The sequence below is a fragment of the Sus scrofa genome, chromosome 2 (assembly GCF_000003025.6).
Source record: "Sus scrofa isolate TJ Tabasco breed Duroc chromosome 2, Sscrofa11.1, whole genome shotgun sequence".
Lineage (NCBI taxonomy): Eukaryota > Metazoa > Chordata > Mammalia > Artiodactyla > Suidae > Sus > Sus scrofa.
The window spans coordinates 77,911,608-77,939,298 of record NC_010444.4 but is presented as its reverse complement, the minus strand read 5'-3'; the positions used below and the strand labels follow the sequence as shown (position 1 = coordinate 77,939,298).

Sequence of the window (27,691 nt, the reverse complement as noted above, 5' to 3'; positions counted from 1 at the left end):
CCCGAAGAAAGTGCCAACAGACCAGAAGCTCCAGTGACCACGACTCTGTACCACTCTCGTCCCACCACCCCACAGCCTAGGGCCCAGCTGCCACAAGCCCTCTGCAAAGGCTTAGCCCCGAATCTAGGGAGACCCCCGACTGCACACATCCACACAATGGTCCCTGAGCCTCTTCCTTGGCCCCGCCTGCCAGCCCAGACCCCTGCACATGCTGGGACCCCAGCCTCGCTCTCAACAGCTCTCACGAACAGGCCTGTCTCTGTCAGTCCGGCTGGAATGTCACCTCCACTTACCTGACCGTATCCCTGGCACCATCATGACCCAGTCCACAGTCCCCCAGCAGTCCCATACCCCCAGGCCCCTGGATGCTGCCTGGCACAGGGTCCACCAAGTGACCAGCACCTCCTCGAACCCCGCCCACGTGATCTATGACGAGACACCCATGGGGCTTCAAATCAAGTTTAATAAATAAAACAGCAAGGGGTTCAAGGCAGTTATCACTTCACAGTGTGGTCCTTGGTGGGGCGAGGGAAGGTAGAGTCCGACCTTGGGGACGGCTCGTGCCAAAGACTTCCCTTGGTGACATTGGGTCCAGGAGTGCTGCCCTGCCCCCGAGGACCCCACTCCGATTTGTAAACAGAAACATAAATAACCGAGGGAGGCTGGGGAGAAGGCCCAAGACCCCAAACCGTCTCGCTGGGGGCCTCAACAGAAACATGATCTCCAGGGGCAGGGGACAGGCCGGAGCCAGGCCCCTTGGTGCTGCAGGCGACAGGGTCCTGGTACCAAGGAAGTGTGAGTCCCGTGTCCTCAGACCCACACTGGAGGCTGCCAAAGACCCCGGGGGTGGGGGCAGGGGGTGTAAAGTGCGGCTTTTCCTGAAGTGGAGCGAGGGCCGACGTCGAGGGCAGGGCAGGCCGACATCGAGGTATATGGCTCTGTGCCCCGCGGGATTTGGCACCGAGTAGCAGCTGCCCTGAGCCCTGGGCTGGGGCAGCCCGCAGTCTGGCCAGGTGCAGGGAGACGGGGTGGCAGAGCGCTGAGGGTGCTCAGCAGAGGCTGCTGGTGGGGGCGGCGTCCGGCCCTGTCTCCCACGTCCCTGTGGGGCCGGGACGCCTTTCTCGCCTCTGCTGGCTGGACAGCCGGCCCCCCGGCCCTGGCAGCCCGATGGGTCCCACGGTGGGCAAGGCAGCCTGGAGTCAGGTGATGGTGCCGGTGTGTGGGGGGGCAGGGAAGGGCCACCGCTCAGCCCTGTCCTTGAAGTACTCCGAGCAGAGAAGGCGCTACCCGAGGCCCATGAGGAGGGAAGGGTCGGGAAGACTGAGAGGCAGGCCTTGTGGTGGCCCTAAGTCCAGTCTGGGCCACTCATGCCCGCCTGTGGCCAGGGATCAACAGGTCATCACGTTACAGCTGCAGTGGAGAGATGGAGAGACGGGAGAGGGTGAGTTCAGTCCCAGAGCACATGGCCTGGCCCCTGCCTCCCCACAGACCGTGCTTCCATTGCCGATAGGCCTCCCGCGGCAGCACTGGCCTGGGTGCCTGGGGATGGCTGGCGCTGGGGCAGGGGTGGGAGGAGCCTGGCACTGGCCCCGTTTGTACCTTTTTGGATTTTGAACCATATGAATGTATTACCTAGTCAAAAAAATAAATAAGCCAAATTAAAAGTAGAGAATAAAACTAAAGAACATTGCCTGCTCCAATGTGGCCAGGCCATCCTCGGCCCCGGGGCAACCCCTCCCCTGACTGAGCTCAGCCTGAGGCCAGGGGCACGCTAACTGGAGTGTGGGGATGGGGACGAGGCCACACTCACTGTGACAGGGGCTCCGAGTGCAGCCCAGGGGCCGGGCACGCTGGGTGAGCGGCCAGGAAGGGGTTCACGTCCCCAATGCCGATGAGTCCAAATTCAGCGACCGACAAGGCCACCTGTGCGGGGGCCACGGCCTCCTCGGCCTCCCCATCCATATCTGCGTGGCTGGAGAGGAGAGGCAGCCCCTCTGGGAGGGCCCCAGGCAGGGCCAAGTCCATGGCCAGTCTTGGGCTGGCCCCAGGCTCCGGAGTGGCTGTGGCGGTGGGGTAGAAGGCCGGGTCAGCCAGGGCTGGGGGCTGCTGAGGGGAGGGTGCGGCCAGGGGTGCGTCCAGCTGTTGGAGGGCACAGGGCCCTGGTTCCAAGGATGGGAGGCCTTCTGGGCTCTCCCCAGGCTCACTGGGGCTCCCAGATGTGCTGCTGCCTACGCTCGGAGGCTCTGCAGGGAGAACATAGCTGCCAGGCCCCATGGGCACCCATGCCCACCCGCCGTGCCCAGGGCAACCTGGCCCAGGCCTGCTTGCCTAGGATCCCACGTTCAACTCAGGCTGTGAACAGGCAGGGCCTCCACCTCTGGACCCAGCAAAGCTAAGGACTCTCTTCACAAGATGCCCTCACGTCGACACAAGAGAAACCTGTCACACTGGGTTGGGGGAGTACTTGGGCTAATGGTCCTGCTTCAGAAGGTCGTGACGCCCATCCTTTACGATGGGACAGACAGCATGGTGAGGAAAAACATGGACTCGGGGAGCTTCTGCACAAAGACACAGGCAGACACCACTGGGCAAACCACAGACCCAACCCGACTCTGGAACCCAGACCACGAAAGTCCCAGTGTCCAGCAGACCCAGAAATCAGGGATCCTCATGCCCCGTGAGGTCACTTTCAGAAACAGCAGTCGTCACCTGGGCCTGTCTGCTCCCACATGGCCCTGGGCTGACCCTGGAGGGACCTCAGCACCTACCTTGTCTCCCACCAAGGCCAGACAGAGGAGCCCCTACCTGGGCCCCTGGACTCACAAGGAGTCAGCCCCAAGAATGACTGGTGTGAGACACCCCACATGTGAGACACCATGCGTGTGACACCGTATGTGTATGACACTGCACATGTGTGAAACCCCACCAGACTAGCCGGTGCCACTCCTCAGAGTCTACAGCCCAGGTTGGGGGTACAGTGAAGAAGGGCCCTGAGGACAGGGGTCTGCCACACACACTTACCCCCATGCATCTGAGCCAGAGGGTCTTGCTCAGGGCCCAGGCCATTGGCAGGGGGCAGGGGCAGTGAGGAGCGGGGGCGGCTAGGGCCATCAGGGTCAGTGCCATCCAGATCCTGGTCTGCGTCCCTGCGGGGAGAAGGTGTGAGGGGCTGCGGGGGGCTACCTTGGGTGGGTGCGCCCCACCCCCCCCCGCAGGCACCCTCACGCACGTGGTTCCTGAGGGGCCGTACTTCCTGCGGCCCAGCCTCGTCTGCTGGGAGAAGTAGTCATAGCGCTCCGACTTCTTCCATAGGTAGTAGTACTCCACACACTCGCCTACAGACCGCGTGCGCACCTGGGGGCAACTCCGGGTCACCACAGTCCCTGGCCGCCCCCACCAGAGGCTGCCAGGACCCCTTTTGCCCATGCACAGGGCCTGTCTCTGCTCCAGGTCCACATGCCCAGCTTCCACCCACCGGCCCCAGGTTGAGAGCTCCCGAGGGCGGCAGCTCCCCCCAGCCCATGCCCTGGTCCCCACAGGCCCTGGGCAGGGCATGATGACCCCTGTGCAGACCCAGAGAGCATGCCGAGCAAGCCCACTTTCCCAAGGAGCCCCACGGAGAGCTGCCCACGCGAAGGCACTTTGAGTCCATGACTGACTAGAGATGAGAGACCAGGGTGACTCCCTACCCAAAGGGTCACACACAGCAAGGCCAGCTGCGCCACAGCTCATGACCCCACCACTGCTCCTAGAAAAGGGCCCCAATGAAAGTCTGGGACCAGCAGGCACAGGGGGCACCCACAAACCATCCAAACTTCTTGGCCTGACCGCCTTGTGCATCACCCCTTGGAGGAGGAAGGCCGACAGCACTCCCGGGCCAGGTTGGCGGAGGACAGAGACTGGGGGAGGGAGGCCACACTCCATCAGCAGGGTGGGTGGGCCAGAGGGCCAGCGGAAGGCCAAGGAGGTGAGAGTGGCCAAGAGGATTCCGCCGCAGAGCAGCCTCCACTTTGGGAGCCACAGGTTGCTGGCCCCACCAAAGACCAGGGTTGGCCACCTCTGTCCCCACACCAGCCCCGGGAAGGCACCTCACCCACTCCAGCCTCCTGCAAAAAGACACTGAAACTCCAAACATGAGTCCAGTTTCGGCCAGGCCCGTGAAGAGGAAAGGGCCAATGCTGTTGGCCCCACAAAAGCAGACAACAGGGGATGAGGGGCAGGAAGGGGACCCACAGTGAGATAGCAAAGGGAAAGTCAGGCTCCAAGACCAGTGACAGGAGTCAGGCCAGGCAGAGGGCCAAGGCTCTGCCACAAGGTCAGTGGGGAGTTGTGGTGAGGGAAGCCAGAGGAGGTGGCACCCACTCAGGAGGTGGGGAGGATGGGCATCAGCTCTGGGGATGGGCAGGGGCACCTGCTGCAGCATCCCCTCGGGTCCTGCTTCTTTGCTGTTGGGACAGGAAAGCACAGGTACTGGGATGGAGTGAACCTGGATCCCCTTGGTCCCCATCGCAAGGGTGTAAAGGAGAGGGCCAGGTGGGGTCAGCGTAGTGGGACTGGCACTGGGTGTGAGCTCCGAGAGAGAGCCCAGGGAGCACTTACTAACATTCCCCCTTAGGCAAAATCCTTCCCTAGACTGGAGCTTCCTCAGGGAGGGGAGGAAGCCAGAATGAGATGTCACCAGGAAGTGAGAGGCCTGCCACCAGCCTGGGGGTGGGTTCTGACTTCTGGCTGAGGGTGGAAGGTGCTGGTAGCTGGTTACCAACCTCTCTAGCCCCAGGACAGAGCCCCCAGTGCAGCCTGGGGTAGAGCCCAGGATGGAGCCCCCAGTGCAGCCTGGAGTAGAGCCCAGGACAGAGCCGCCAGTGCAGCCTGGGATAGAGCCCAGATGGACCCTCCAGCGGGCCCAGCACGCAGGCCAGCCTCACCTTGTTGGCCTGGATCAGGTGGAAGTTCTTGCCATGCACACGGAAGCCGTGCTCGAAGTTGCGGCGCTCCTCCTCACTCCAGGCACAAAGCCCATCTGTAACCAGGAGGGTGGGGTCAGAGCACTGAGGAGGGGGTGTCAGTGGGGGTGCAGGACAGGAAAGGGGCACAGGGCGGGCCTGCAGTCACCTCGGATCACCTTCACGTTGAACCTTAGCCTCCGCAGGGCCTCCTCCACGTTGAAATTGCATTTCACCAGCTCATACAGCGCCTGGAGAATGTGGGGGGAGCCCCACTGACTCTTCCACCTGCTCACCCAGGAGCCATAGCAGGGAGCATCCACAGCACCATGGGGGCGGGAAATGGGGGTGGGGAGGGCGGCCACACCAGCATGGGGTCATGGAGATGGGGGTATCCAAACCCTGGGGGGGGCGGTATTCACACGACCACTTCCTCACCAGTGGCATTCACTTGAATTTATCACTATCACGACCACGTTGGTCCACACTGGATAGGAGCCCCTCAGCAGGTCCCCCCCACCCCCATGCACCTGATCACCCCTCACCTCGCCCTGCCTGGTGCGAGGGAGGCTGGGAGATACAGGCTTCCCACCCCAGCAGTGCAGCCCCACCTGCTCGCTGTCCTTCACTACTTCTCCCTCCGGGAGCTGAGACCCGGCCGTCTCGTGCCATCTCCGCTTTACTGCCCGGTACAGGAACTCCTCCACCTCCCTCTCAGGAAGGATGTTGGGGTCCCAGAGCAGCTGGTCTTCATTCTCATAGACTGTGGGGTAGGGGGTGGGGTGGCAAGGTCACGCCAGGCACGCAGTCTGCATCCATACCTCCAGCACAGGCTCCCTCCTCTGAGCATCTCCTCAGAGCACTGCCAGGGCAGGCCAACTTGCCCCCTCCAGAGGACAAATGCCCACCTAGTGGCCTGGGCCCTCTACCTCCACACCCCTCAGGACCAACTCCGGGGACCCAGGTACTCAAGATGACCATGCAAGGCAGAAAGTCACGGGAGGCCAGTGGGTGCTGACCAGCCAGGAATCAGAGCCAGCATCCCAGGGGAGGCAGCGACTGGCTGGGCTGGGAAGGAGGCCTTTTGGGCACCGCCTGTGAGGAGGGACTGTAGAGCGAGCTCAGGGAGGCCAAAGGCAGAGGCTGGGGGGGAGCATGGAGATAGACCCAGACTTGACCATGGCAACAAGACCCTGGTCCCAGCAGTCTTGCTCAGCAAGAGCTCCTATAGCTGTCCCTAACTAACCTCAGTACCACACCAGCCACAGGAGAGCATATCTCGTCAAGAGGGGAGGGGCAGAGAAGGCAAGGCAGGGAGGGCAAGGGAGGTCCTGCCCAGGGCAGCAATACGGGCATGCATTAAGGATAGGTAAGAAGGGGGGAAGCCTCCAGCTGGGGAAAGATGAGGTGGGGAGATGCAGAAGGGAGACCCTGGAGTCAGATCTGGGGAAAGCCCCATGCTAGCACCTCTCAATTATCCAGAGAAGAGTCCCAGGGACCAAAAACTAAACACACAAGCAAAACACCCAATGCCGTGGCTGAAAAGTGGAGAACACGGGGAAGCGGCTCCACACTGGGCTTTCTTGTGTGGGGTTGGCTAGGAACCAACAACTCCTGGGACGGCACCCCTGTGAGGCCTGTGGCCACCTCTTTCCACCTCTGAAGTTGACACGGAGTCTCAGACTGGACTGTGGGTGTGTGGGGGAGGGGCAGGGACAGTGGGGGGGGGCATCAGCCTGAAGGGAAGTGGGCCTATCTCCAGAGAAAAGGCCTTCCACAATAGCCTTCTGTCTACCTGTTGTGTGAAGATGAGAGGAAAACCACGTGACAACATGTATATCCACAAACAGCTGGATACGAAAGCAGACTAGGCTTTAAAGTAACTATGATTAATGAATTAAAAGATGACAAAGAAAAAGCACAAAACGAATGGAAAGCTGGAGAATTTCAATAGAGCAGGGAAATCCATTCAGAAGAGTTACATGGACATTCCAGGACTGGAAAATGCAGAGAGTGATTTTTTTTTTTTTTTTTGCTTTTTAGGGCTGCAATGGTGGCATATGGAAGTTCCTAGGCTAATGGTTGAATCAGAGCTGGAGCTGTCAGCCTACACCACAGCCACAGCAATACTGGATCCTTAACCCACTGAGCAAGGCCAGGGATTGAACGCGCATCCTCATACTAGTCAGGTTCATAACAGCTAAGTCACAATGGGAACTCCTGCAGTGTGTGAATTTATAACCCACTGGATAGCTTTTTTTTTTTTAAAGTAATGTGTTTTTTTATTAATGTACTCTCTGTATTATAGTTGATTACTGGACTGCTTTAACAGCAGCAGAAGACAGGATTAGTGAAATCGAAAAGAATTTCATTTAAAAAAATCAAATGAAGCTTAAAGAGAACACAGTTTAGGACTTGGGGAAGATGGTCAAGCAACCTAAGACTGAGTCACAAAGGAAGAGGACAAAGGATGGGACCAATTTTGAATAAAGAATAGCCAAGAATTCTTCAACATTGATGATACCAACCCACAGAGCCATGAAATACAGGGCAAGCAAGTACAAAAAAAACCATGTCTAGGCATACTGTAGTCAAAATGCTAGAAAGCAAAAGGAAAAGCACACAGGGAAAAAAGTGAACAACAATTTCAAGGGAAACAGTACAGATGTCTGACTTTAAGAGAAACAACAGACACCATAAGCAATGGAATAGGAGTTCCCTTGTGGTGCACCCAGTTAAGGATCTGGCATTGTCACTGCAGCAGTTTGGATTGTTGCTGTGCCATGGTTCCATCCCTGGCCTAGGAACTTCCACATGCCATGGGCACAGCCAAGGAAAAAAAAAAAAAAAAAAAAAAAGGACAAAATAGACTAAAACTGTTTAAGGGTTGAAAGAATAATGCCTGCAAACCTAGATATCTATGCCCATGAAAATATTCTTTAAAAATGAAATAATGGGGAGTTCCCATTGTAGATCAGCAGTTAATAAACCTGACTAGTATACATGAGGACGTGGGTTCGATCCTTGGCCTTGTTCAGTGGGTTAAAGATCCGGCATTGCTGTGAGCTGTGGTGTAGGTTACAGATGTGGCTCAGATCCCACATTGCCGTGGCTATGGCGAGGGTCGGCAGCTACAGCTCCGATTCCACCCCTAGCCTGGGAACTTCCATACGCCAAGGGTGTGGCCCTAAAAAGACCAAAAAAAAAAAAAAGAAAGAAAGAAAGAAAACAACGGGAGTTCCCATCATGGCTCAGTGGTAAAGAACCTACTAGTACCCACGAGGACGTGGGTTCAATCCCTAGCCTCACTCAGTGGGTTAAGGATCCAGTGTTGCTGTGAGACACAGCTTGGATCTGGCATTGCCATATGGCTGTGGTGTAGGCCAGCAGCTACAGCTCCAATTTGACCTCTAGCCTTGAAACTTCCATATGCCATGGGTGTGGCCCTAAGAAGTCAAGGGGAAAAAAAAAAGAATATATGAGGACAATGAATACTTTTCAGACAAAAGCTGAAAGAATTCATCAACACCAGAACAGCGCAAGAAATACTGAAAAAGAAGTTCTTCAAGTCTCTAGCAATGGATACTGGAGGAATGAAATGCAAGAGGGGCTGTGACTGTGCCAAGGGTGATGCTGCGGAAGCACAAAAGCACAAAGGGTGGCAAGAGGTCAATGGAAAGGGAACTAGGATTCACAGACCAAAGTAAACCAGGTACCCACTGAGGAGGCAAAAGCTCACAGAGGAGGGGAAATAGAATTACTAGGTCAATCAAAAAGAAGACAAGACAGAATCAGGGAACAAAGAACAGACAGAAGAAGCAGAACACAGCACAATGGCTGACGTCAGTGCCTGCTCCCACAATGACACAGAGAGTAAGTACTAGATGCAACACTATTAACAGACAAAAGTTAGATCCCACAATAGGCCATTTACAAAAACCACACTTCAAATACAAGAACACAGAAAGGCAGAAAGGGATGAGCCATGCAAACACAAACTAGACAGACAGCGGAAGGAACGTTCACTACAACACTGGCTGCAAAGCCCAGCTCCTCTGACCCCAAAGGGTCAAAAGCAGAGCTCAGCCTCTGACCACAGTGGCATCAGTGACAGAAGGAGTTTCCACTGTGGCTAAGCAGTAATGAACTCAACTAGTATCCATGAGCATGCAGGTTCAATCTCTGGCCTCACTCAGTGGGTTAAGGATCCGGTGTTGCTGTGAGCTGTGGTGTAGCACACAGATGTGGCTCAGATCTAGGGTCGCTATGACTGTGGTGTAGGCCAGCAGCTGCAGCTCCGATTCCACCCATAGCCTGGGAACTTCCATTTGCCTCGCATGCAGAAAAAGAAAAGAAAAAAAAGGGTGCCTAGAAAATCCTTGATGTTTGGAAATTAAACAGAATGCTTCTAAATCACCCTGAGTCAGAGAAGGTATTGCAATAGAAACTAGAGAATGAAAAAATGAAATTAAAGAGAAGTAAAAAGTCAGTTAATGAGAAATCAGAAAATAGAAATCAACAAGTCAGAAGTTAGTTCCTTGTGAAGGGTAATAAAATTAACAAACCCCTAACAAAACTAATCGAGAGAGAATAAAAAGAAAAATGCAAATTACAAATATCAGGACTTGAAAAGGGACATCACTACAGGTCCTACATACATTAAGAAGAGAATAAGAGCACACTATGAACTTTCTGCCAATAAAGTTAATAATTTCAGTGAAGGGCATAAACTCCTCACAACAGGAAGAGAAACTCTAAATAGATTGACATTTGTTAAATAAATTGAATTCATAATTTAAAATCTTGTGTGAGTTCTCGTTGTGGCTCAGCAGAAATGAATCTGACCAGTATTCATGAGGACAAGGGTTCGATTCCTGGTCTCACTCAGTGTGTTAAGGATCCAGTGTTCATGTGAGCTGTGTTTATGTGTGTATGTGTGTTACAGACATGGCTCAGGTCTGGCTTTGTGTGGCTGTGGCCAGTGGCTATAGTTCCGATTCGACCCCTAGCCTGGGAACCTCCATATGCCATGGGTGTGGCCCTAAAAATACAAAAATAAAATAAAATAAAATAAATAAAATAAAATAAAATCTTCACAAAAATAAAACTAAATGAAACCCTAGGCCCAGACAACATCACTGCAGGATCCCTCCAAACATCCAAAGAAATGATAACAATCTTAAACAAATTCTTCCAGGTATTAGAAAAAGGGACTTTCCAGCACACTTCATGAGGACACACAACCCTGAAACCAAAGCCTGACAAGGACAAGAAATAAAGAGAAATGACAGGCTAATATCTCCACGAACATACATGAAAATATCCTGAATGTTCGCAAACCAAATGAAGAGAAGACTTAACAATACATGTCAATTCCTGTCCTTCATGGTAGCCACATTCTGTAAAGTCAGCCAGCAACTGCTGCTCCTGGTGGGGTAGCAGGGAGCTTAGGTTGGGTCAGGGTCCTGAGTGCCTCTAGTCAGAGCATATGTATCAACTCACCCACACATGACCTAGCTTCATGTGAGTTTCCGTTCAGAGACCTTATTTCACATACATTGTTGGTTCATTGACAGCTCACAGCACTAGAACTCCTAAACAAAGCTCATCTAACACACATTTTCCCCAAAAGGCAGTCCCAGCTCTCCTGTGCCCAGGACACCAGACGGCACCTCAGCACCATGCTTGGGGACCATTTTAAACAGCAAAACCACCAGCAAACAGCAAAATGTGAAAGCCACGGGAGTTCCCGTCATGGATCAGCAGTTAACAAATCCGACCAGGGACCATGAGGTTGCGGGTTCAATCCCTGGCCTCACTCAGTGGGTTAAGGATCTGGTGTTGCCATGAGGTGTGGTGTAGGTCACAGATGTGGCTTGGATCCCGAGTTGCTGTGGCTGTGGTATAAGCCGGTGACTACAGCTCCGATTCGACCCCTAGCCTGGGAATCTCCATATGCCGCAGGTGCGGCCCTAGAAAAGACAAAAAGACAAAAAAAGAAAAAAAGAAAGAACGCCACAGCATTAAATATGAGCAAATAAGATGTGTTTACGGTTGAGAGCTGAAGAGAAAAGGAAGCCTCTCCTGGTTCAACATAGGTTGTGCATTGGACAACTCCATGTTTTCCTGCTTCTGCATGTGTGTGTGTCCACAAATGGCCATGAAAGCACTGCAAGTGTTAATTCTGCATTTATACATTCATTTTAGCCATGCATAAATGCACATAGAATCCACAAAATAATGAGGACTGAATGTATACATGTCATGAAAGACAGCATTTTGTGACCTGGTGGAATTTACTCCAAGACAAGGTTGGTTTTATGTCTGAAAATCAACCAATACACTACATCAACAGAATAAAAGAAAGAAAAAAACAAAACAAAACGACCATCTCAGGGGTCAGAAAAAGTACTTGACAAAATTTGCAGCAATATTTGTCAGCTACTAAGAATAGAAAGGAACTTTTTTATCTGATAGAGTATCTACAAAAATCTTGCAACCAATATCACACTTAATAGAGAAAGATTGAACACTTTCTCCCCCAAGTGTGGGAACAGGACAAAGATGTCCTCTATCACCACTTCTTTTCACTTCTGTACTGGAGGTCTAGCCAATGTACAAGGCAAGAAAAGGAAATAAAACATGCAAAGATCATAAAGAAAGAAGTCATCATACATAAATGGTATGATTGTACACAGTTAAAAATGGAAAAGAATCTACAAAGTGAATTTAGCCAAGTCACCGTGTACAAGATTTTTTTTCTTTTTTTCCCCACCACCCCCGAGCCCCTGAACAAGATTAATTAAAATAATAAACTGCATTTCTGCTAGCAAGAATCACAAGACCACTACACTGAAAACTCCGGAAGGCGTGAGGACAAGACCTGGTTAAGGTGTGGGCACCAGGAGAACAAATGCAGCAGCCCTGGGGAGGGAAGGAGTGGGGAAGAGTAGAGGCGAGACCCCAGGGCCAGCATGCACCTGACATGGGCCAGGACCCTCAGACTCCCTCTGAGGACATGGGAACTCACTCTGCTAGACACACAGCTCCCTTCCTGGCAGGAGTGGAATCTGCATTTCCTCTCCCTGTCCCCCCACCTTCCAAGGCTCCACTTACTCTTCTCACCATGACGGTTTACATGCAGGTTGCTGAGGTCAGCTTGGAACTGAGGCCCAACCATGATCTCCTGCAAAAGCAAAAGCCCAGGCAAGTCAGGGCAGACCGGAAGCCCAGTGGCTTGGTGCTGATGGGGGCGAGGGCTGACAGGTTAGTCTGTGCCATATGCCCGCAGACACCAAGTCCTGAGGTGTGAGGGTAGTAGGCAATATCCAGGTGTGTGGGTGTGTGAGTGACTGTGTGTACCATGGAGCTAGTCCTGAGGCAAGGGGGGTAGGACCACAGCGCTGGGCACTGTGGTCAAGCCCAGCCTAGCAGGCACATGCCGAGAGCACTGCAGGGTCAGAGCCACGCACCTTCTTACACTTGTTGGCAGGAAGTGGGTCCTCCTCGGTGTCTGACGAGGTTGAGGAGCCAGGTTCTCTGTCCGCATCGGCCAGGAAGCGGGCTTTAGGAGGAGAGGAGCAGGTGAGGTATGTCCATGGTCCTCGGTGTCCCCCCAGCCAGCAGACTCCCATGGCCTCCACTCTGCCCTCCATCCACTTGACCACCGCACTGTGCCCATCCCAAGAAGCTGGCCCCAGACCTGGCCAGGGGACAGGTGTGACAGGAACTCGTGCAGCTGGGAACTCAGGAGGCTGCCCTCTGCTGGGACCTTAAACCACCAGCCCTGCCCCCAGCTCTTTATGCTGCCGGCACAGCCTGCTGCTCAGGCCAGTGGTGGGCAGAGCTGCAGGGAGCATGGTCTGAGGATGCAGCCCTGGACCTAAAAGACTTTCAGCCACAGGAACCAACACATGCCCTCCTCGTGGAAACCATGGTCATTCAGTCTTGGCTCACAGGCAGAGCAGGGCACCCCTGGGGGCCCCGATATCTGTATCCCCAGCAGCCCAGGGCCCCTCCTCGCTCTGCCAGCCCAGGGGACACCTACGTGCACTCTGATTAGGGAAAAGGTCAGAGGCCTCCTGGGAGGTCACAGATGGAGTGAGGTCGTCGGCTGAGGACTGGGTTTCTTCCTCTTCTTCCCCTGAAAGCAAATCCTTCGCTATTTGTTCCTTTTAACAAGAAAGTAAAGAACATTTTTGCAGTTTAACAATGTTAAATAACACTAACAATAAGCAGTGATGGTGCCATGCGGACAAGCCTCCCAAGGGCTCCTGCAGGGCTGTTCTCCCCTCACTGCATGGACAGAACACCAGGCACCAGGGCTGGCCAGCCAGGGGCACTGATACAGACCACACTGGTGCCTGGGAGGGCAGAGCCCCTCGGTGATACACTTAGGACCCTCCCCATGGCCAAAGCTGCACCAGCAAGGACCCCAGGGAGAACAGGCCTCCAACAAGCTGGCGAGGCCTTACACTCATTGCCCACCATTCCACCTGTCCAGGGCCGTCCTGCCAACCCTCGAATTCTCCCCCCACTCACCTTGTCCAGGGTCATGTCTGGGAGGTTGGCCGCAGTGTCGCTGCCCTCACTCTCGTGCTCTGAGATGGGGTCTGACGCCTCATAGCCATAGAGGGCCAGCAGCTCATCCAGGGGCATGTCACTGCTCTGGGGGTACAGGGCTCTGTCAGGACGGGCTGCTCTGGGGGTTCTGCTCTCCACCCCAGTTCATCAGCCCCACAACCAGTCACAGGATCTCACCCTACCCAGACTCCAGGCCTAGCCCCCACCTAAGGATCCCCTCACAGTCCCAGGACATGTCAAATATCTGTCCAAGGTCACTGGCCTTGAAGGTGGAGCTGGGCAGCCTCCCATCCACACCACCTGTCCACATGCCTGTGCAAGCTCTGCTCAAGCCCCACAAGGACACTCAACCATCACCACTCGTGACATCAATAAACCAGAAGGGGAAAAATATGGCCATTTGATGAATGCAAAAAAAAAAAAAAAAAAAAAAAAAGCACCTGGTCAAACCAACATCACTCCTGATTTTTTAAAAAAACCTCAGAATATTAAGTGAAGAGATGGATGCCTCATCAATGTAACAGAGTGCCTACTGACCCTCACTGGGTCAACAATGAGTGGCCAGAGCAGTGACACCACCACAGAACCAGAGGAGGCTCTAGACACCATGGGTTGGTATGATTAACGCTGTTCCAACGCTCGGAGTCAATGCAATAGGATGAGAAACTGAAATCAGATGTTTAATGACCAAAAAGGAGGAGACAAAAACCACTCCAGCCTTGTGCTTCAGCACCACTTTCCAACCTGTTTCTTAACCCTCACGCAAACCTGGACTCCTCAAGGCCAGTGCCGTGTGTGGGCCACACTCCATCCTGACCCCTGTGGGTCACTGTCAGCTTCCAACCTCCTCAATACACCCTCTCCTTCTCCATTATGTCAGCACCTGCCTCCTGCCACCCTAGCCCCTTCTCTGGGACTTCAGATCCATGGGGACCTCCCAGCCGATTCCCAGCCCCTTCTCTCAGGGGCATCCCTTCTAAATTAATCTTTTACTCTCACAGGACCCCTCCCCACAGAGGAAAACATTCATCACGCCTCTCGCAGCACACTTGGGGGTGGGGTAGGGGCTAATGTAGGAGCCCCAAGACCCCTGGGCTGCCCAGGAAGTGACTTTCGTGACAACACAACATCATCCCTCCACTGTGGCGTGGGGTTGGCGGCAGCTGACCACCTGCACAGTCGAGGCAGGAACGCAGTGTCAGATCATCAATGCCAGTTCACTGAGGTCTCCACAGATGCCCGTTTCACTAAAGAATATCCTGTAATTCCTGTGTAAAACCATGGATTTTAGTAACTCTCACCCTGAGCAGAGGTCATTTCAATCTCCTGTGGGAGGAAGTACCCGCCCATCCCAGCTCAGCCGGGGACCGAGATGGAGCCCTGGAGCACAGGGACCAGTGGACAACTCCCGTCCTCCTGCTGGGCACCGTGTAGACGCCTCATCAAACACCAGCCAAGTGAGCTGTCACTTCAAGATAAACCATGGACTGTACTTGTCACAAGCACAGAACTCAAACTTTCAAGCAGAGAACTGGAATTTGGGAAAACTTGATCTGACAACAAGAATGGGATAAACCCCAATGTCTGCTGGTAAGGGGATGTAAAAGCGGCTCTCTGCTTTTGCCTTGGACAGTACATTCTCTTCCCTAATCAGTTTAAGAAAATTATATCTGAAGAAAACTGAGATGCGGCACTTAGCTAATGAGGTGGGGGTTAGTTTTGAAAAGTTCTAATTCAAGTTGAGCTTTTTAAAACTTTTTTTTCGGAATTCCCATCGTGGCTCAGCGAAAACATGGGGTTGTGGGTTCGATCCCTGGCCTCACTCAGTGGGTTAAGGATCCGGCATTGCTGTGAGTTGTGGTGTAGGTTGCAGACTTGGCTCAGATCTGGCATTGCTGTGGCTGTGGTGTAGGCCAGCAGCTGCAGCTCCAGTTGGACCCCTAGCCTGGGAACCTCCATATGCCACAGGTGTGGCCCTAAAAAGCAAAAAATAAATAAATAAAAACAAAACTGTATTTTCTTTTCTGAAGAGAAGACATCTGTTTTCATTCTTAGACCAAACTGGCACCAAGTGATACACAGCTCCAAGCTAAATGCCTGTGATTACTCCTTAAAAAGGCCTCTGGTGAGATGAGTGCTGACCTGTAATGGACTGAACGTTTGTGTCTCCCTTGCAAAATTCAGACGACAAGCCCCTAATGAGATGGAGATGGGCCTTTATGGAAACAAAGTTAAATGAGGCCACAGGACAGAGCCCTGATCCAACAAGGCTGGTATACAAGTCAAACTTCAGAGAGCTTGTTCTTCTCTGAGGACATGGCAAGAAGCAGGCCCCCACCAGGAACAGCCCTGCCAGGTCTGGCTCCAGGACTGCTGGCCTCCAGGACTGAACGAAAATAGCTTTCTGTTGTTTAAGCAGCCCAGTCTGTGGTACCAACTGCGGGATTTCCAGATTTTATACCATGAACTCTCAGCACATGGAAGATCTAATGTTACAGCACCAGCATCAGCAGACATCTCAGCACAGGTCACTGCCCACCCCAAGGTCAGCCCACTCCGAGGCCAAAACTGGTGGATCTTCATACCAAGGACAGAAAGGTCATTAACTATGGTTAGGGAAGCCAGTCTACAAAACCACCACTTGCTGAATGCTGGTGCAGCATCAAAGAATGCCCACAACTATCTGAAAAGACTGTGAAATACCCACCCTCTCCCAGAACAGCTTGGTGTGAGGCCAGATTCACACTCACTTCAACCAGTCACAACAGATCAACATCTGCCTTAAAGGACAGCATTCATAGATTCACGAAGATGTAAAACTATTCTACTCTTCTGTCTCATGTCTTTTGTCTTGGAAAAACAGTTTTTTTCCATTTTCTTGAAAATGTGTTGTTTGTGCTAACAACGGGTTTATTGTATCACCTACCTAAACAAAACTCCTTGAGATCCTCAGTAATTTTTAAGAGAGGAGTTCTGAGGCCAAAGAGTTTAAGAACAGTGAGCTTACTGACCAGCCACCCCACAGCCCAGAGCCCCAGGGCCCATGAAGCCCATCCTGTGACCTCAGCACCCAGCACAAGGCCTGCCCTGAGGATGGAGGAACCAGCAGCCCTGGTCACCTTGGTGTCCACAGAGCTCGGAGACTAACTCAGCTGAATGGACACACCATGAGGTCGCCATAATGTTCCACTTGCTGAGTACCTGGGAGATGAAGTCCTTCTGCAGCTCCTCCTCCGGCCTCTCTGAACCCCGTGCAGCCTGCTCGCACTCCTCCCGGACACCGTAGTTCTGCGACAGGATCTCTGCCAGGTGGAACTGATGGTCTGCAGAGCCCATGGACACCACTGTGGAAGGGACAGCAGCTGGCATGAGCGCCTCGCCACTGTCTCGACCATCACACCGAGGCCAAGGATGACGGGTGGAGGAGCCACAGGGCTCAGCTACCACCAGGGACGAAGCCCAGGCTGTGTGGCCACACGTGCAGGCATGTGCAGGCGTATGCACATGAGGCCCATGTGTGTCTGTGTGCCCATGGTCAGCACAGGAGCACACGGCCCAGCAAGTGTCTGGCCCCTCTCCTGCTGCAGCAGCATCATCTGCCAGCCCAATGGGGGGGCGGGGTGGACGTTATCAGACTTGGGGTTTTCCCCAGGGAGTCAGGATGTGCTCACGGCCAATTCTCCATGATTGGTTTTTAAAACAAATAAACAAGAGAAAATAGATAGGTCTCAATTCAGCCCCAGCCAGCAGGCAGTCAAGGCCAAGACCAGACCTTCACATGGGCTCAAAGCACAGCAGGAGGCGGTGCAGGGAACTGGCTGGGAGGAGCAGGACCCCCACGCATGGCACCCCCCAGTACCCTCCCTTTTGCGGCCCATCCCCATCTCGGCCTCAGCACAGGTGTCAGCAGGCCCCCTGGAGATGGGAAACCATCCTGGCCACTATGTCTGCATGCCCACCCCTGAACGCTGGGGCCTCTGTACATCCAGGATGGCATCTCGCCTGTGGGCGAGAAGGTACCTGCTGTCGTGCGCAAGCTGGGCTCCCCAGGGCACAGACCGTGAGGGAGGCGGGAGGCCACACCCTGGCTCTGCCTCTGCAGCGAGGAGGCCTGCGGAGGAGAGGAGCAGATCAGGATCCGTGGCCCCACTGCACAATGAGGGGCTCCCTGAGGGACACTGGGGCAACTCAGGGTAAAGGGAAGCGGAAGCTGCCCCCTCACGAGCAGGCCAGGCATGCAGCGTGAAGGGAAGGCGGAGGCTGCTGGCCCTGCAGCTTCACAGCCTGGGCATCCTCTCCAAGTCAGACATGCACCCAAGGGCCCTGTGCTGGGCCTGGACACAGGGACCAGGTGACCCAGGCCCACACTCAGCCCTGCTTGCACACTCCCCACAGGCAGGTGCTGATGCAGAAGCCACTTCCTGAGGGCCCAGCCTCCAGAAACTTAGTCTTCAGGAGGCAAACAGACACTCTGGAGAATTCCCAGCAATTCCTCCAAAAGTAAACGGTTACCACAGCAATGAACTCTTCTCCTAGGGACAGACCCAAAGAACCAAACACACTTGTCCACACAAGTGTACATATGTCCACAGAAGCAAGACTCAAGACAGCCAAAACGCACCCAGCAACAGGTGAGTGAATAAACAAGATGTGGTCCACCCATACAGTGAAGACAAGAGAAGCACTGACACTCCTACCACGTGAACAGACCTTGGGACCACGATGCTCAGTGAGAAAAGCAGACACAGGACACACAGTGTGAGAGTCCATGGATGAGAAACATCCAGAACAGGCACATCCACAGAGTGGGTTCCTGGTTGTCAGGGGCTGGGGTGACTACTCCTGAAGATGGGGTTTCTTTTGGGGTGATGGAATGTTCTGGAATTAGGTAGAGGTGAAGGTTTCAAAACTTTGTGAACATACTAAAAACCACTGATTTAAACACTTTAGGTGGATGTGTTTTGAGATCTATAAACTATACCTCAAAAATTTTTAAAAATGTAAATAAAAGCATTATAACAGCTACCATTACCACAATGTTCAAAAGTTTATGAACAAGAAAACTAGACCAATATCTCTAACAAAGAGAAACAAAAAATGCCTCAACAAAATGCTGGCTACATACAAAGGACACTAAACTGTGATGAGGACCTCACCTCAGGGACCAGGAGGTGTGAGATGCAGAGTCAACACAACACACCAACCACAACAGACTAAACATACACCCATACAGTCACCTTAGTGAACTCACCGCAGGGACCAGATGTGACATCCAGAGTCAACACAATATACCAACCACAACAGACTAAACACACACCCGCACAACCACCTCAATGGGTGCACAAACGCACCTGACAAAGTCCGACATCCCTTCACGATAAATATACTCAACCGCCTAGGCCCAGAAGGGAACCTGCTGATAAAAGGCATCTACCCAAACCACAGCCACTATCACCCTGAAAAGAAAAGCTGGTGCCTCCTCCAAGGTCACCACCACTTCTATCCCATGTCATCCTGTGGGTTCCAGTCAGGGCAGGAAAATGAAATATAAAGAATCCAAGTGGGAAAGGCATTTCTTTCTACAGATGCCATGACCTTGGGACACAGAAGATATAAAGAATCCACTAAAGAAATTTCAACTAATAAAATGAGCTCAGCAAGGCTGCAGGACACAAGATAACATAAATATCAACTTATTAGAAAAGAACTAGAAAAGAACAATCCAAAAAGAAAAATAAGGAAAACAATTCCATTTACACTAGAAAAGAACAATCCAAAAAGAAAAATAAGGAAAACAATTCCATTTACAACAGCACCAAAAAAAAAAAAAAAAAAAAAAAAAAAAAAAAAAGTACTTAGGAATAAATATAGCAAAAGAAGTTCAAAACTAATACTCTGAAAAGTACAAAACATGTTGAAAGAAATTAAAGATCTAGGAGTTCCCATTGTGGCTCAGCGAGTTAAGAACCTGACTAGTATCCATGAGGATGCGGGTTTGATTCCTGGCCTCTCTCAGTGGGTTAAGGATCCAGCATTGCCATGAGCTATGGTACAGGTCACAGATGCAGCTCATGTCTGGCATTGCTGTTTGCTGTGGCATAGGCCGGCAGCTGCAGCTCTGATTCGACCCCTAACCTGGGAATTTCCATATGCCACAGATGCAAACACAAAAAAGCAAAAAAGAAAGAAAGAAAAAAATTAGAGACTAAATAAACAGAAAGACAAACTGAAATCATGGTTCAAAAGACTTATTATTGTTAAAATGTCGATATTCCCCAATCCATGAGGAGATTCAATGAACTGCCTATCAGAATCTCAGCTGGCAGATTCCAAAAACTCACAGGACCCAGAATAGCCAAAACAATCTTGAAATGCAAGAACACTTCCTGATCTCAAAAATACTCCAAAGTTAGAGTAATCTAAACAGTGTGGTAGTGACATAAGGCTAGATATTTAGATCAAATTAACAGAATTGAGAATCCAGAAATAAACCCACACATTTACAGTCAAGCAAATTTTTAAAAGGGCAACAGAAAAATCCAATGCAGAATGAACAGTCTTTTCAACAAATGCTGCTAGGACAATTGGATATCCACATGCAAAATAATACAGTTCAATTCCTATCTCACACTATACACAAAAACTAACTCAAAATATATCAAAGACATTAAATATAAAAGAGTTAAACCCAAAACAGTCTTAGAAGAAATCACAGGGATAAATCTTTGTTACCCTGAACTAGGCAATGGTTTCTTAGATAAGACGCCAAAAGCATAAGCAACAACAGAAAATTTAGATAAACTGGACTTGATCAAAATAAAAAAAACTTATGCTTCAAAGGACACCATCATGAAAGTGAAAAGACAACATACAGAACAGTAAAAGATACTTGCAAATCATGAAGCTGAAAAGGGAATCATATCTGGAATATAGAATAAAGAATCCTTACAAGTCACTAATAAAATGGTAACCCAATTTTTTTTTTTTTGTCTTTTTGCTATTTCTTTGGGCCGCTCCCGCGGCATATGGAGGTTCCCAGGCTAGGGATCAAATCAGAGCTGTTGCCACTGGCCTACGCCAGAGCCACAGCAACTCGGGATCCGAGCCGCGTCTGCAACCTACACCACAGCTCACGGCAACGCCAGATCATTAACCCACTGAGCAAGGGCAGGGACCAAACCCGCAACCTCATGGTTCCTAGTCGGATTCGTTAACCACTGCGCCACAACGGGAACTCCGGTAACCCAATTTTCAAATGGGCAAATTATATGAATAGACATTTCTCCAAAGAGATAACACAAATGGCCAATAAGCATGTGAAAAAAAATGTTTGCCATCAGGGGAAAGCAAATCATCAACAGCACGTAAAACACACTTCTTAGTCTTGGAATGGCTGTGGTCAGGAATGTAGAAAAGAACAAGTGCAGGGGGACATGGATGCTGGGACGACTGTAAGAACAGCCAGTAGCTCCCCAGGAAGTCAGACACAGAGTATCCTATGGCCCCAAGATGCTGCCTGGGTGCATGGCTAGGAGCTGGGAGCAGGCACCCCACATGCTGCTCTGGCACAGGGTCACTGTGAGCTGAAGGCAGCTGAGAACACTGACCCGCTGCACCACGGCCCTCACCCCATCCTGTCCACCAGTGTTCTGCTGCACTGCTGTTCCCGAAACCCGATCACCCCAGTGAACTCCCCACAGAGTTCTCCCTGAGGACATGCCGTCTGGTTAACAAACTGCTTTTTCCTCTCTTGTGAACCTGCCCTTGTTGGTCTGAATCCCAGAGCCTGCCAGGGACCCTGGGATGGGGGGAAGGACAGAAGGAAAAGTCAGGCTTCTCCTCCAATAAGATACCCAAGAGAAACGAAAACTCCCAGCCACATGAAACCTGCTGCTGAACAGTCTCAGCAGCACCATTCATAAGAGCAAAGAAGGAGAGACCTGAATTGCCATCGGATGGAATAGTGTGCAGCCACGAGAAGGAGAGAGGCACTGACACTCGCTATCACGTGGACAGACCTTGAGACCACAATGCTCAGTGAGAGAAGCAGACACAGAACGACATACAGTGCATGATTCCGTGGATGGGAAAGGTCCAGAACAGGCACAGCCACAGAGATAGAGAGTGGGTTAGTGGTTGTCTGGGGCTGAGGAGGGAGGTTTTGAGGAGAGATGACTGAGGAGTGGATGGTTTCTTTTGGGTGAAAATGCTCTAAAATTGACTGGTGATGGTTGCACAACTCCGTGAGTATACTAAAAAAACTACTGAATCGTACCCATTAAAAAGAGCAAATTGTACGAGAAGTGAATTACACTTCAGTAAAGCTGTTTACAATAAATAAATAAATAATAAAAGATTAGGACAGTTAATTTTAAAAGTTTAAAATTTTAGAAAAAAAAAGTTTAGTAGGAATTTCCACACGAATTTCCTCACTGGGTCTGCAAGAGGTTGTGTAATCATTCTCTTCACAGAGAAATAAGAGGCTTGAAACTTAGGGAGGTCAAGTCGCTTACGCAAGCTCACACAGCATCTAAATGATACAAATACAAGCTCAAACTCAGGCTCCGTGACTCAGAAATGCTTTACAGACCCGTCACTCTTCTTGGGGACATAAATGAAAGTACACGAATGTACAGTAGAGCCATAGCAAGCTGGGAGGCAATGCAAGCCACAGGCACTGGGCACAGGGCACAGCCCACCCTGTAGAGCCATACACGGGCACTGGAGCCATGAGGGCAGAGCTGGCAAGGACCAGCAGAGGAGTCTGAAGCCCTCTAGGAAATGGGCCTCAATTCCCCGGAGGGAGTGTACAGTGGGTGGCCTCTGCCAGGAGCACCCCAAGTTCTAAGAGGGGAGTCCCCTACCCAAACAGCTTAGGAAGTTTAGCCCCTACACTTGGTGCAGAAGGGCAAAGGAGCCTGCGGATGAGCTGGGGCCAGAAGTGGGAAGAGTCAGGGCACCTGGCAGCCTTAGACATCTCCCCTGTCAGAAGCAGCCTTGCCTCCCTCTAGGAAAGAGCAAGTGGCCATCAGCCCGCAGGCCACCCTGCAGAGTCACACATGGGGCAGCTAAGGTTCCAGCACTCAAAGTGTCCTCTGAAGTGACCGAGGCCCCTCTAGGACCCTCCTGAGGGCCCTGGTGCACCAGCCTCTCCTGGGCTCCCTCACCCACCCCAGTCAGGCCCGGCTTCCTAGCTCTTGCAACCAAGACCACTGACTGGCAGGGGAAAACAAGAGGCCAGAGCCCAGACCACCCACTTACCAGAGAGTAAGAGAGCACTGTACCCAGTACACTGCCCGCCCACGTACAGCTTCGGGTGTCTGACCGGCGCTCAGTCAGAGGGGCTAGGAGAGCAGTGGCTAAGAAGTCTGGCCTGCACCTCCCAAGAGGCTCCACACAGCCTGTCCCCCAAGGTGCCCTGGGTCCCCAAGCTCATCTGCAGGGAGCCCCCAGCGCCTTGCATTCAGCAGGGAACACTGTATGGGTTTTCTTCCCTGGCCCAGCCCTAACACCCAACTTCCAGGCCAAGCTCACTCTCCACTGCTCCCAGGGGTCTAACTCCATTTGTTCAGGGCACTCTGGACAGACCAATCCAGTCCAAACCCCCGTTTTGCCAAGTGGGAGAAGAAAAAGGATGAGGATTGGACTAAGGGTGCTTTGGGTCAAAAGAAAGAACAAAAGGGAGGAAGGAAGAGAAGGAAGGAACCAGCATTCTAGAATCTTGGTCCTAAAGGTGAGTGTGGTGGAGGTGGGAGCAAGCCTCGGAAGGCTCCGCCCACCCTGCCCCGCCTGGCAGCTCAGGTTCCAGGCACTGCTGGAAGGACAAGGGCGGCAGAGCAAATGTAGCTTCCCATTCAGCCCTCCCTCCAGCTCCATCCACAGCCTCACGTGACAGCCATTCCTCCAAGGTGGTGGCTCCCAGGCAGCCCAGACTCCCGTTGCAGGCCCCCTCTCTGTGCACTGGTTGGGCCAGGGACTTTGGTGGGAGGGATTCCAGGCACCCTCCAGTGCAGTTTCCACTGGCCGCCAAGCTGTGAGGAAGCACAAGCTGCAGGGGAGGCCGTGCCAGCAGCCAGCGTCTTAGCCACACCTGGGTGAGGAAGCTTCCCTGCACTGGAGATGGCTCAGCCGAGCAACCAAATGCACTGTGGGGACCCTGAATGAAAACTGCCTGGCTGAGCCCCGTCAACTTGCAGAACAACCAGAGGTAACTAAAAATGATGGCTGCTTCCAGAAACTGAGTTTCAAAGTGATTCATCCATCAGGCAGCAGTATTAACCAGGATACCCTCCACCCTTACCCAGCAGAGGTACGTGGTCCCACTGGACCACCCAGCACTCCATCCCCCATCTGACAGCCCACCCATCACCCACTCTGGCCAGGAGGCACAGCAGTCAATGGACAAACAGGTTCTGCCTGTCCACACATGAGCCGTCAGTCTAGTTGGACATGTACAGTACTGAGGGGAGAAAAATGGGTGGAGCCTGCACAACTGGGGGTCAAGGAGGACCTGCGTTGCCGTCTCCAGGCAGAGGCCTGAAGGGCTGTGGAACAGTACCGTGCATCAGGTCCCTCCAAGGGTGCAGACTGCACAAGGAAACAAAAGGCGCCTGGGGCGGGGGCGGGGGGGGGTACAAGAGGCAATCCTAGGGGACCACATCACTGGGCCAAGGGTCAAGGAGAGGACAAACTTGACACAAAGGACAACAAAAAGCTGTGTCTTTTAAGTACAAGACAGAGATGGTGTACTCAGGTTTTTCTTTTTTTCCTCTTTTCCTTTTCTTTATACAGCTGTAGCTGTGGCATATGGAAGGTCCTAGGCTAGGGGTCAAATTGGAGCTGCAGCTGCCAGCCTACAACAGAGGCATAGCAACTCAGAATCCGAGCCACATCTGCGACCTACATCGCAGCTACGGCAACACCGGATCCTTAATCCACCGAGCAGGGCCAGGGATTGAACCCGCATCCTCACGGATACTATGTCAGGTTCTTGACCTACTAAGCCACAATAGGAACTCCAAGTTTTTCAAAGCTCTTCAAAGATTAAGGCAGGACCCACAAGTAAAACAGTACAAAGCACCCCACCTTCTCTCACAGTGCTGATAGCTGCTTTGCCAACAACAAAAATCTGGCAGCTAATATTGATCAGCATGCACTGCTAGGTTACAAATCACCATTTTTATGGGTTCAAGACAGCTGGTTCTCAGTGACTGCATAAGGTTCAGATTCTCTGTGCAAGCACTAAGCCAAGATCTCATGAGATCTCCCCATTCAGAGAGTGACCGGCCCAAGGTCACACAGAGCAAGAGGCTCTGGAGCCACAACAGGTCTCCTGGGCAGAGCCTGGCCATGCCCACGACTGGCATTTGCACACCTCTTATCCTTTACTGACCAGCTTCCCTCTGACCATGTCTCCTCACAGCCAGACCCTCAGGGCCTGCCACAGAGCCAGACATACAGGCTTTCTTTCAGAAACCAATTCACTCAACAGGCACCACACCAAACTGGACACCAGCTGCCATGAGGGTTCCAGGGGCTGAACGCTGGGCAGGGCAGAATCAGCAGCCAAACCCAGCAGCTCTCAGGGCAGGCTGGTTGGGGAGGCTGCCCCACCCACCTGTGACACGCAGCCACCTGCCAGGCCAAGATTGCAGGCCCCTGGGCCAGACCCACACAGACCACCATACCCCTGCTGGGCCAGTGGGAGGCCCTACATGAGCTTCCCTCCCACAAGTCCAGCCCCTATCTGGGAAACTCGAGTTTCCTAAATGCCCCCTATGGAAGCAGAACTATTCTGGAAAGACCCCTTGGACCCAGCATAAGGCAGAAACTGGCTAGGAAGGCCCGGCCCTCCACTAAGATGCCCACACCCTCTCTGGCGCAAAGGCTGGGCCTGTTACTGCCCCTGAGAAAGTCACTGGTGGGAAAGAATGGCCAGTTCCGCCCTCCACAGCCATCTACCCACGATGTGCCAAGATGTAAACACCCAACTTAGCCCCACAACCAGGCCTAGCAACCGAAAATGCTCCTCACCAGGCGGTGCCTGCTCCTCCCCGGGCCTGGGCAGCCTCCCCATTGGGTGAGGATCACTTGCTGGGGCCAGGGACCTGCTCCGCATCCCCAGACAGAACGCTCAGACTCACAGTGACTGAGTCCATAGCAGGTGCATCATTCATCTTCACTAGGGCCTCATAAGATGACAGCAGGTTCCCACCTTCTTATCCAACATGCAAAAAAGCCCTCAAAGTGAAAGTTTTTCATCCCTGGCTTGACGCGACATGCAGCAATTTGCTATCTTAACCCCTATAATCCTAGGTGAGTTTGATGAAGCATAATAGTCCCAAACACCACGAGTCCTCAAATCCGAAAAACTCAATTCCAAAATCTATCTGGCCCCAAGGACAGGGGGCAAGGGGTCTTGGGCCTGCTCTCCGAACAGAGAGGAAGCTTGGAAAAGTGAGTAACTTCAAGGCGTAGGTAAAGGAAGCCCTTCGCTGCCCGCGAGCCAGCCCCAGGTAGGACCTCGAGTCCTGCCAGGGGTCCGGAGGGAGCGCAACTCCACGGCTCAGCGCCCTGGGAGTCTGTGGGCTGGGGTCCCGAAGGCGGGGTCCGGGTAGAGAGAGCGCTCCGCGAAGTTGGCACACACCGGGCGGGAGCCGGGGGTGGCGAGCTGGGGGCGGGAACCCGCGGGCGAGCGCCCCACCCCGCCCCCTCCCCACCCCGCGCCCCCGCCCTGCACATGCGCATTGCCGCCCACGATGTGGCAGCCTCGAGGGGGGGCCGAGGCCGGGGGTGGCAGGCGACGGAACCCCGTGCCCCTCGGGCCCCGACGGGAGCAGCGCCGCGGCCCGGCCCCAAGCCCTGGGCCGGGGTCCTTGGCGCCCGGGGCCCCGACGCGGCCGGGTCGGGCGGCGGGGACACGGGCTGGGGCGGGGGCCGGCTCCCCGGCCCGCTCACTCACCTCCGCCATGGCCGTGTGTGCGCGGGAGGCGGCGGCCGCGCCGGGATCCCCGGATGCGGGGCCGCGCGCTCATTGGCTGTGGAGCCAGGCGGGCGGGGGCGCCGGGGCGGGGCCGGGGGCGGGGCGCGGGCGGGCGCGTAGTAGGTGCGCAGACGGGGACGCGCGGGCGGGCGTGGGATGCGCGTGGTCCCGCTGGACTTGGCCCGGGAGGTGGGTACGCCGCCGATGAAAGTAACGATTCCCGATAAGCACACTTTGTCAGGCTAGAACTCTGGTCTCATGTCCTTCTTCTAATCCTCTGGCCAACTCCCAGTTGTGCTCCCGTGTTACAGATGGGGACATCGAGGCCAGAGTGTCGGGCCACCCGGGTACGATGGTGGAGTAGGGACTGAAGTCTGGGGAGCAAGGTTCTGGAACTTTCCGCACTTTTGCCCCATCCGTCGTCGCTGGGGAGCCGGGGGCCCGCGCGGAAGATGGTCAGGGATTCTGATGGCCAGACGGGCCACTGACTCTGGACCTGCCGTTGTCTTGGGTGGAAATTAATTGGTTAGACATTATGAGTCTGCGCCAGGACGGAGGATTCTCCGCGTCTTACATCTCAGACTGAGACGAGTGGGGGCATCAGGGCAGAAGGTGTAGACAGAGCGAGCGGGAGAAGATGCAGTGAGGAGGCTGGAGCAGGGATTAGGGTGATGGCTGGAGCGGAAGAGGGGTGGGCACAGAGGACAACCCTGCTGGAGTGAAGGTGGGGAGAGCAGGAGGCACCCAGGTTCTGGCTTGCACAAACCGGGCAGAATGGAATCGGGGACCCGGGGACTCTGGAGCCCCATTCCTTTCCAACCTGTCGTTGGTATCAGCATCACCTTGAGGAGGTGAGATGCGGAGAGCTCCACGCTTGGTGGGAAAGCATCCAACTCTCGAAGAATCTACTAGACAAGGGAGAACCCCCCTACCCCCCTTAGAAGGGCTTGAGTCAACTTGGGGCTACCAGAGAAGATCCCTTGGAGGGAGCTTTGACAGGAATCCTCAGAAAGTCGTGAAGTGTGGGGTAGAAGGGGGATTCAGATGAGGAGAGGCATATGTTTAAGATATGAAAGCCTCTTCCCTCATATTAATTAGAGTGGAGAAAAGAGGCACCCTCTCAGCCAGGTGATAAAAATTAACACCAAGAGCAAGGGGCAGATGGTGGTAAGAAAAAGGACAT

The 27,691-nt window shown here is 53.1% G+C and overlaps 1 protein-coding gene across 4 annotated transcripts; it reads right to left on the bottom strand.

Annotated features, from left to right (window-relative positions):
* Positions 444-26,533, bottom strand: MIER2 (MIER family member 2). 4 transcript variants are annotated; one of them, XM_005661435.3, is made up of 14 exons: positions 26,488-26,533; positions 17,547-17,637; positions 16,728-16,870; positions 13,485-13,610; positions 12,991-13,114; positions 12,416-12,507; positions 12,060-12,129; positions 5,555-5,706; positions 5,113-5,194; positions 4,926-5,020; positions 3,230-3,354; positions 3,022-3,146; positions 1,811-2,243; positions 444-1,410 (listed from the first exon to the last, which is right to left on the bottom strand). In XM_005661435.3, exons 1-14 carry the CDS (start codon positions 26,494-26,496, stop codon positions 1,389-1,391), a joined length of 1,689 nt encoding a protein of 562 aa, XP_005661492.1. In that variant the 5' UTR covers positions 26,497-26,533; the 3' UTR covers positions 444-1,388. The 4 variants fall into 4 exon arrangements, with proteins under 4 accessions (XP_005661492.1, XP_020939970.1, XP_013850306.1 ...); XM_021084311.1 differs by having other exon boundaries at positions 1,811-2,060; XM_013994852.2 differs by lacking the exon at positions 26,488-26,533 and adding an exon at positions 25,670-26,169 and having other exon boundaries at positions 1,811-2,060.

Bases quoted from the DNA above. Each gene is read 5' to 3' on its own strand.
- MIER2 (XM_013994851.2), bottom strand. From the start codon at position 25,702: ATGAATGATGCACCTGCTATGGACTCAGTCACT. The intron at 5,021-5,112 runs GTGACTGCAGGC...TCCTGGTTACAG, and splicing joins CAACGTGAAGGTGATCCGAG to ATGGGCTTTGTGCCTGGAGT. The intron at 2,244-3,021 runs GTAAGTGTGTGT...TTCTCCCTGCAG, and splicing joins TCTGGCTCAGATGCATGGGG to AGCCTCCGAGCGTAGGCAGC.